At 28.3% G+C, this 10,525-nt stretch overlaps 1 protein-coding gene across 1 annotated transcript; it reads left to right on the forward strand.

Moving 5' to 3' along the window:
• Positions 1-9,745: 9,745 nt before the first annotated feature.
• LOC124846255 (auxin-induced protein X10A-like) lies at positions 9,746-10,216 on the forward strand. The gene has a single exon (XM_047323475.2). It carries the CDS (start codon positions 9,782-9,784, stop codon positions 10,049-10,051), a length of 270 nt encoding a protein of 89 aa, XP_047179431.1. The 5' UTR covers positions 9,746-9,781; the 3' UTR covers positions 10,052-10,216.
• Positions 10,217-10,525: the final 309 nt, after the last annotated feature.

Consider the following 10,525-nt stretch of genomic DNA (forward strand, 5'->3'; position numbering starts at 1 on the left):
CATATATCTCTGTCATTGAGTTCAAGCAAATTTATGATTCCAAATGTTGCTCTGAAAATTGTTGGATATTGGGCTCCAACTGATAACAAAGGCCTTTGAATATACTGGTTTATTTTAGAGTAAAGTGTTCGACTTTTTCCACAGTTAGATTCATCACTATAATATCATTTCCTTCATTCTTCACTAAAATTATATCAGCACAGCAATAACATCAATACACTGTTAACTGGAGTGGAGAACAGCAACATAAGTATACAGTTAACAAAGTAAATTGTTTTAAAATGACAGTTATTTTATAGAAATCTTTTCGGCATTAATATGTACTGTAGAGTAGAGAATGTTGCTTTTTCCTAATAACTTATAAAGGTTCTGTTCTGTGTAAAAGAATTATTAAGGTGAAAACATGAATGTCACTGGCCATTTGGCTTATTTACTAGAAAATATTGCTAAAACTATGGACGGATTAAAAACGATTGAAAGATTTGCGTAAATTTAAAAGAAAAATATTATTAATTGAATGTTTTTAAAACTATAAACATGTTGAAAATGAATTAAATACTAGAATCAAACTTTAAATTAAGTACTATAAGCCAGCCTTTTACAAATTTGTTTGTTGCAACACAATGTTGCAAAAAGTAATTCTTTGATTCGTCAATACTATTTGAAAATTTGTTGGGATATTGGAATTTGTATATCTTTTCTACATGTTTCCATTGATCATTTATTTTGCATTTTATATTTAATCTCTATAACCATTTGTTGTGTTTATGATTATTTTTCTTACAAGAGAGCAAAATGGCAACACTTTTACATGGTTGATTTTGTTGCATTTGTTCATTTTGCAGTTTTTAACTTTGAAAGCATTTTTGTCGCTGTAAATAAAATACCTTCACGAGAAATATCTTCACTCATTAATCTTTGTTACTCATGTGATTACAAGAAATCTATCATTTCTGTCAAATTATATGTAAACAAATTCTTTAGGTTTTCCAATAAAGTAATTGATTATTTATATCACTCCTGCAATGTTACAAGAGTTTTTACTTCAAGTCTAAAATTTGGAAACTCTTTACCCAATAATTTCATCTTGTTAACAATGTTCAACATTTTGTTTGAGTGTTCCTTAATTGTCTTAGACTCTTTCATTATTTGCGGTTCAAACTCTATTATCAAATTAGCACTTTTCATGTCTCAAATCATCTAGTCTTCTTCTTATTTTTCTTTCAAATCATTTCAAATACTTTTAGGGATTCTAAGGTCATGATTCTAGTGAGGATAGTTTGTGAAACACCAACAAGCAAACATACATTTGCATTCGCATTCTTTGTCTTTTTTTTTTCCTTTTGCATTTTGATTTGAGTCATAATGGTATTCTCATGCACCGAATCAATGATCTAGTCCTCTTCCACAATTTCCAATAAATATAATCTTTCTAAATAAGTTTGCATTCTTGTAATTCATGATGGAAACTTATAAATCATAGCAAGTTATTAGAAAAACTTTTCTCCTTTCATTCTATTTGAATGGTGAGATTTTGAAAATACAATATGACGTATAAAAGAACTTATTATTTATTTTATTCATATGCTTTATATATAGAATAGAAATGTAAGAAAATATCAAATATTAATCGATGTCTCAATTTTACTTTTTGTAAATTTAAATAATAAATTGATATATTTTTAATTTTATATAAAAAAAATTATTTCTAAAAAAGTAAAAGATTTTTTTAAAAATAATTTAAATAAGAAAATATGAAGCAAATATTTTCAACTGTTTTTAACCTTAAAAATTTAAAAGTGAAACTAAAAGTCCGGTACATATATAAAGGAAAAAGGGTAGGAAAGCTCATTTGGAAAATGCATTGCATTTGGCATTACATGTGTGGATCATGGTGTTTTCTTGGTACATATATGCATCACTGTGTTTATGGTATGCAATGTTTTGCTAAGTATCTATCTAATTTAACAATGTATCATACATAGTAAGTTGGAGTGTTAGGGTGCAAGTTCCGTAAAGTGGGCAACTAGGACATTACAACTTCCCATCTTCCATCACAACCAAAAACAATACGGATTCTTCTCATCACAAATTCCAATCAATCACATGCCCCTTTTTTTTAAGATAATCTTTAAAAAACTGACAAATATAATTTTAACTAAATTACTTATAAACTTAATTAAGTTTCAATTTTTTTATAAATTTAAATATTTTTAATTGGATCTTTATTAATTTATACTTATAATCTCAATATCTTATTTTAACCAACCACAATAAGTCATAAAAAAATATAAAAATGAACTAATTACCAATAATTAAGAAAAATAGTCTTGTAAATTAAAATTAAAAAAAAGAAAAAATATATTTACATCAGAGTTTTGAATGGATAGAAAACAAACTACACAAGATGACAGAATCATTAATTGCACATAAATAAAGATTGTTTGAACCCTCCAAAAGAAGGGAAAGAAATTATGGAACAGACCAAATGACCGTCCTAGGTGTTTATGCCGTTAAAATTAAGAAGGAGCAGTGAATTGAAGCATTTTTAGGACTTAGCATAGGAAAATATGTCCAATTTATGTGTCTGGTCTGGTCCTCTGTACAGGCACAAAGACAACAACTCTAACGTTTGCACAATAAATTGTCTTTCATAATATTAACATTATTTGGCCAAACCATACACTCTAGTATTTCAATTGTCTGTCAAATGAAATTTATTCATCATTTATTAATCTACTCTTTATAGGTAAATATCAGTATTGGACCTTAATTTCATGCCTAGTGGGTGGCTTCAATGTGGATTTTGGCCCAACCTAACCCACCTTATCCGAATTAAGCTACTTTCACGGGATGTGTTAGATTCAAGACATTCCAACAGGAAAACTCTACAATCACACAAGTGTAATAATGAGTTAGAATCACTTTTTTTTATTATTTAATTTTTTATTACTGATTTTTCAAATAATTTATTAGAAGATAATAAAACCACAAAATTATTCATTATAATAAATAATTAAATATATTTTTCATCTTCAAACTATTATAAAAAATTGTTTATAGACTAAATTATATATATTAACTACAACAAAACTTGAAATATCAGGTTCTGAAAGCTTATTCTGGAAATATTAACACCTCTATGATTTGCTAAAAAGCTTATTCCAGAAGGTATCAGATATATTTTGAAAAAATGGTTCTGAAATCTCGAATAATTTAAAAAATTTGTTCCAAAAAACTTGTTTCGGAGAACACGTTCCAAAATACATCTCATTTGTTCTGGAAATTCTGGAAAACATGTCCGGTCCAAACAAGTAATTTCAAAGTCATCTGTATGAGGGATAAAATGGTCATTTTAAAAATAAGGAGAATGCAGTTAGAAATTAAGAGATGTAAGAAGCAGAAACCTCAATTCTACCAAACCTTTACCCCCCACATAGCCCAACCCATGTTCAAGAAAATGGAAAAGAATAAATATGTGGCTTCTTCGTGCACCCTCAATTTTCTTCTCAATTTTCTTCTTGCACTCCCAAATTTTTCTAATTAGGTAAAAATTATTTAATGTTCTCACTGTACATTCCTGATAGATTTCAAAATTCTGTTATAAGAACAAATCACACTTATTTGACTTTAATCGAATTTTGAAATTGGGTGAATAAAAATATATTACTAAATTTTAAAATTTAGTTCATGCATAAAATTTAGTTCATGCATAAAATTATTGTTAATTGGATTTTATAATCTAGTTCACTCATGAATTTTTCATTCCACCAGAATTTTGAATTCTAATAAACACTGAAAATGAATCGAATTTTACAATTTGGATTTAAATTTTAAAGTCCAATAAACACTTAAAATGAATCGAATTTTACAATTTGATAAATACATCAATTCACAAAATAGAATTCAAAGTTTAATATAGATTTTATTGGATCTCAGAAAAAATCGAATTTTTAAATCTAATGTTCATTAGATTTCTAAATCTGATATACTTTTCACTTAATCCATTAGTACAAAAAATAATGTATAACGTTACGCGTTTAACGTCCAACTACTACGTTAAAAATAACCAATGACATTTTTGTAAATAAATGTAATTATTAGGCATTGTTTAGAACTGTAATTCGACGGTCAATTTGTTATAAAGCATCTAATATTGAGAAGTCTGACGTCCTATTGGGTAAATTTGGCGAAAATGTTTGGCCCGAAAATGAAAATTGCGTATGACGTCGAATACCCTAGAATTAGATGTCAAAAGGTTATAAAACGTCGAATGCCCTAGATATAGACGTCAGAAGGTTAGTGAATTCAATAAAAATTTGAGCAGGAGATTAAAAATTCATTCACTTTATCTTATCGCGCGAGACCCTCGTGTCCTCGTGTTTATGACCTTCATATGTGCATTATGCTTTCTCTCTCATTGGTGACAACACTTTATTCCGACGAACTCACCTTTTGAATGTTAGTTTTCATTTTCGTTTTGAAGAACTTATTTGTTGAACTTGTTTGTTGTTGTTGTTTGGTTGAACTTGTTTCTTGTTGTTGTTTGGTTGAACTTGTTTATTGTTGTTGTTTGGTTGAACTTGTTTGTTGTTGTTAGTTGTTGTTTGGTTGAATTGTTTGTTGTTGATACTACATTGCACGTTCATAGTTCATGTTTTATAAAATACCAAAAATTATTTTTTTTTCTGCTTTTTAGGTCTTCGTAGAATTGTAATTCGACATTAATCTTCATTGACGTCATCAGACATTTTTATGTCCGATGTCAATTTGTTTTACTTGAAACGTCGGATTGTTCTATGTCCGACGTCAATTAACTCCTCCCGTTATAACGTTGACCTCAAATTCAATATGAAATGCTAAAAAACGTCGACATTATACGATGTTTTTGTACTAACTATTTAAAATAATATCGAATTTGAATATTGGCATTTTATCAAATTTCCAAATCTAATACACATATTATCAAATCTCAAACAATACGAGGATTCCAAATCCGATACACCTACCTAACATACCTAACTGAATTTCATAATCCACTCTACTACCTAATCTACTAGATTTTAAAATATACGTTACCCTTCTCACCTCCTGAAACTACAATTACCAACCCCCAAATCACCATGCCCAAAAAAAAACTTTCTTCAGAAAGGAAATGCACTTCACCAAAGATTGCCCAAGGAAACAGAGGTGCCTCGCTAATGTCTCTGGAGTATCAATGGAAAAGGAATGGGTGAAAAAGAGATGCAGGAGGAGTAGGTACAAGAAAGGAGGTGAAGGGTGTTAGGGTGTAAAATAGGATTTTTACCCTAGTGAAAGGTCAATTTTGGGATTTAGCAAAATTTGGAAGTGCAAGAAGAAAAGTATGGAGTGCAGGGAGAAGCTCCGATGTCTGGAAAGCCAGCACAAATAGGGTATTGAAAGCGGAAGAAGAAAAGCTAACAAACAAACACCGCTATTTTGGGACCTACATGTGTGTGTGGAAAGGTTATGGATTAATAAATTATAGTGTTATGGCCATACAACAAAGATTCATATCTTTTGTGAATAGTGATTATAAATCTAATGTTGTGTTTCATAGTTAAGGTTGTGAGGTCAGGACGAAACCCTAATAGCAATGCCGGTGCCCAAATATTTTTTTCATGATTGTGCTGCCATGCAACAAATCTTTACATGATTGTCACTCACGTACGAACTTTCACAAAAGTCCACTGCTATTTCCACTATGCTTGTTTCTTCATTGCCTCCAAATTAAATATTCATTTTTATAAGAATATGATTTGCATGTCTTGAAAGTAATTTTAATGTTAGAATGACATACTAACGAAGTTTTCATTTGCTATATCAATATCAAATTATTGTTGAAAATTTAATCATGAGTCTAAATCCTATACTAAACAAAGATGATTAAAATTAAATACTATAAGTTTTAACTCAAGATTCTAATATCATGTTATATACATGAATTTTAAGTTTAACTCAATTCTAAACCAATTTATAAAATGAAATTTATACTCATTTGTATACTTTAAATTGAGTTTATATCTAATTGGTATAAGACTTTCAACAAGTATTATAAAATAATAAAGATACATAAAATTATTATTTTAAAATTTTGAGTTAAAAATGGTTAGTCTCTTATGTAAAATAAGTTCATATTCCATTAAATAAAATTATTTCATGGTTTAGTCAAAATTTTCTTTTATCTCAACTTTTAAAAAGTAATATTTCAACTCTATAAACTTTTCTTTTTCTTCGTAAGCTTGTAAGAGAAAATGAAAAATAGAGAAGTAGGAAAATAAATTTTCACAACTGTTTCTTATTTTTTTTAAACGTAACCCAAAATATAAGATTCTCCCAAACAATGTTTCGTTGTTATCTAAGCGACATCATCGAGATCAAACTATATTGTATCTAATTATTAAAAAAAATACAAATTGTGACCACTTGTTTCGATCAATAGTTTGATTTTTGAAAAAAAAAATTCTTTGAAATCATGTTATATGATTGATAGTGATAGTTATTTCCAATTAATTGGAGGTGTTACAATGAATTTAATGTTTAATTTAAAATTAATTCCAAGTCCCGTTGTTTTCACAACCTAAATACTAGACTTGCGATTTGAAACCAATTTTGATTTGACAATTTGGAATTGAAATTACATTGTATTTTGGATTTGACGTTTCGAACATAGTCTTATTAATATTTTTGTCACGATGAACCAAACTTGTTAAATAAAATGTCTTTTTAGTGATACGTTTCGATCTATATGTTTGTGGTGTCATTTTTTGTGTGTTGAAATGGTATATGATGCCATAATTGAGTACACATACATAGGCTAATAGGTTTATGTTTTTTTTGGTAAATAGGCTAACAACATATCTAAGGAGTAGGGTATGCAAATCAACGCTGTAATGACTACTCGACAATAAAAACTAACTCACCCAAACCTATTCTTTCATTTTTTACATATCATTATTGTACTATATTTTTTAAATATACTGAATTTCATAGATTCAAAAAAATATTAAAACATCAAAGTGATAGTACAAGTAAAAAATTTAAATTTGTCTTTAAACTTTTGAAAAGCATTTTTTATTTCATCATATATATTCTGAATCTTTTATTCTGGTTAATTAACATAAGTTTTCAAGTAGGAATATAGGGTAGCAATAATTGTAAACATTTCATTGTGTCTTATAAATTATAATAAATTTTAAATGCTTTATAATTAATATCAATGCATTGATTCAATGCATTGAATATTCATAAATTAAATGTTTATATGATTAAAACTTGGCATTTCACTCAATTTCATTAAACAGAATATTTCTTTCAATAATTATCAATGTTGAGTGATTGAGAAAGGAAATTTCATTATAAATGGCTAATTAAGTTTTTTTATGGATATTATACATACCAACCAAATTGTCAAAGATAATAATTTCATAGTTTATTTTTTATAATTTCCTAAGGGAAACAGATGCCCTTGTAATTATGTATCCATATTTTTTTCTAATTTAAATAATACGATTTAAAAATAATAATTTAAAAACTAAGAAAATAATATGTTAATTATTTGGAGTGAAAAAAATTAAAAAATTATATTTGAGGTGAGTATTTATATATTTTATTAAATAAAAAATGGTTTCCTTCTATTAAAAAATAAAATTATTTAATTAAAAGTTATAATACAATTAGTTTTCTTATTTTAGTTTTTTAATATTTCTTTTATTGAAGAGGAAATTATTTAATAAGAAATGACTTTAAAAATTATATTTTTCTATATAACGGTATATATGTAAATAAACTTTTAGGTTGATCGTATAAAGTAATAGAATAATACTGATAAAAATACGTATGATTGTACCTTTGCCGCGTTATATGTGTACGTAAAAAGCTGAAAGCATATCTACGAGGGTGGGACCTCATAAATAGGTTTAATGGCTACTCAACAATTAAAACTAACTTCAAAACATCTCATCAGAACAAACAAAATAACCTAATTAAAAGCCAGAAAAATATATATATGAAACAGAAGTGTTAATGCTTTTGCTGTTCTGATGAGATTCTTAAACTTCCATGTTTGCTTATTATCCTTAATATCCGAATCTTGTCGGTTCACTGATAAACTCTCACATCCCTGAGAGGTGTGTGTGTGTGTGTTCATCTTTTTTTTCTTTTTCTGCTTAGAAATTATGAAGAAGAAAATGGTATCAGTAGATTTATATTAGTTCTGAGAATTTAATGTAGCTGAGTATGGTGTGTCGGTTTATTAAGTTGGTAGGTTATTTTCACTTGGCAGTGATAAAATAAGCAGAAAATGCATTGAACATACTGTTAAGGAAAGTGTAGGTGTACGAAAGACAGAAGTAACAGAAGATAAAGTTATGGTTGGAGAAAAGGTTGAATAATGCTATGGATGTGAATGAAGTTAGAGTTAATGCATGGCCACGTTATCACCATTCTTCGCCTCCTCGTGTTTCCTCCATAAATAATGGAAGAAAAAGAAAACAACGAAAAGGAAAGCCAAATTTTCTTGGTCTTTTTAACTAATAGGTATTTTGAGTGAAGGGATATTTCTTTGTAATTTTATAAAATAAATTACATAAAACAATTTGTAATTTTATTAGAATAATTGTTCCAGTTTCTGATTTTTGTTAGTTTTTTGTTAGAAAAAGTTTATAGTAGAAAAATTGTATATATATTAATTAATTTTGTTGAATATATGTGAATATATATCTTATAATGTCGGTAAAATTATTGTATGCTTTTATTTATGAGTTTACTTGCAATTTAATATATTCTTTTTCTTTGATTAAACATGTTTTGTCTTGAAAAGTTGTTTTAAAAAATTATATTGTCTTTAAAACAAATTATATACTTATTCCGAGTTGTATTTTATAAAAATCATATAAAATATTTTCTCGGATGATAAACTATAATATAGTGTTCGTGTATGATTCATTGTAGAAAGAATTTTACATATTTTTCATAAAATGAAAAGAAAAAATACATATATAATTTAATTTTAAAAAAAGATAATTTTTTTTTGTAAAAAGTTAATTTTAATCCGAATATAAAACTAGATATTAATAAATTATTTCAGATCAACTAAAAAATAATCTTTAATTAATTAAACTTAATTCAATTTTACAGAATCACTCCACACTATACTGATAAAATATTGTTCACTTTGGGTCAAGCTCTCAGAGATTTGTTTTTGGTACCATTCCAAAAAGTCTCTCAACAATGGAAATATATGTTATGTGTATATAAACAAATGCTCATCTTTTATTTTATCCGACGTGAGACTTTGTTTGTATCCAACCGTTAGTAGACTTAAACTTGTAATCATTTTAGATGAACTTGAACTTTTCCTTTCTGTTATTCCTGTCAAATGTATCCGAAACTTAACAATGTTGGTGGAGTGAAGAGAGACAGTGATAGACAGTTATCGTTTTCAGAGTACTGCACTTTGATACAAAAAAATAGTATGTAGTGATTAGAAGAGAATGGTGAAAAAGAATTCTCCAATGGAACTTAGCTGGCTCATGAACCAAACCAAATAGTGAGAACACTTTGACGTGCATTTTAGCTTCTCCTTCAACAAAACCATGTGACTCTTTCTTCAACATTATTACGAACTGGGACCCTCAGTTTGCTATGAGTTGGACACGTACGATTTTTCCCTCCATCTTCCTCCTATAAATAATCCACCACCCAATCTTCACTTTCTCAACACCACCAGCACCAAACAGAACCAAGCAACCTTCGATCGATGGGTATTCGTTTGCCGTTTCTGGTTAATGCAAAACACACATCGTTGAAGTCGAACAATGTTCCAAAGGGTCACGTTGCAGTTTACGTGGGAGATGTCGAAAAGAAGAGGTTTGTGGTGCCGATATCATATTTGAAGCACCCTTTGTTTCTTGATTTGCTGAACCGAGCAGAAGAAGAGTTTGGGTTCAACCATCCCATGGGAGGCCTCACAATTCCTTGCAAAGAAGAAGCTTTCATCAATCTCACTTCTCAAATGCGTGCCTTCTGAGACAGACACCATTGTTACGTACTACGTAGTACTACTATATATTAGTTGACTGCATTTTAACTCACTCACCATTGTTACTATTATTATGAGATTGTGTTCAAACTTATGAGTTAACTTTGTCTGGAGAATCAAAATTGATGGCCATGGCCTTGGCAATTGTAACTACTTCTTCTTCCTGCAAACCTCACTTCCATTTATTTATTGTTTGGAACCTTTGTTTTTCGCCTTCATAGGTCAGTTGCAAGCTGCTGGAGTTAATACGGAATAAAAAAGTTGAATTAACTATTCGGGTTATTAAATATGTTTGTGTTTTTTTATTATGTACATTCTTCAAGTTTAAACTTTAAAGGTTTTGACTTAAACCTTCGTAATATTTAAATTGGATTTTCTTTCATGGGGGTACAAAATACACAAAAATGTTAAAGTGGAGAAATAAACATAAGTAAATGGTAGAAGAAAAAAAATTAAAGAGAC

The sequence above is a fragment of the Vigna umbellata genome, chromosome 3, assembly GCF_029865625.1.
Source record: "Vigna umbellata cultivar VRB3 chromosome 3, Vumbellata_1.0, whole genome shotgun sequence".
NCBI lineage: Eukaryota > Viridiplantae > Streptophyta > Magnoliopsida > Fabales > Fabaceae > Vigna > Vigna umbellata.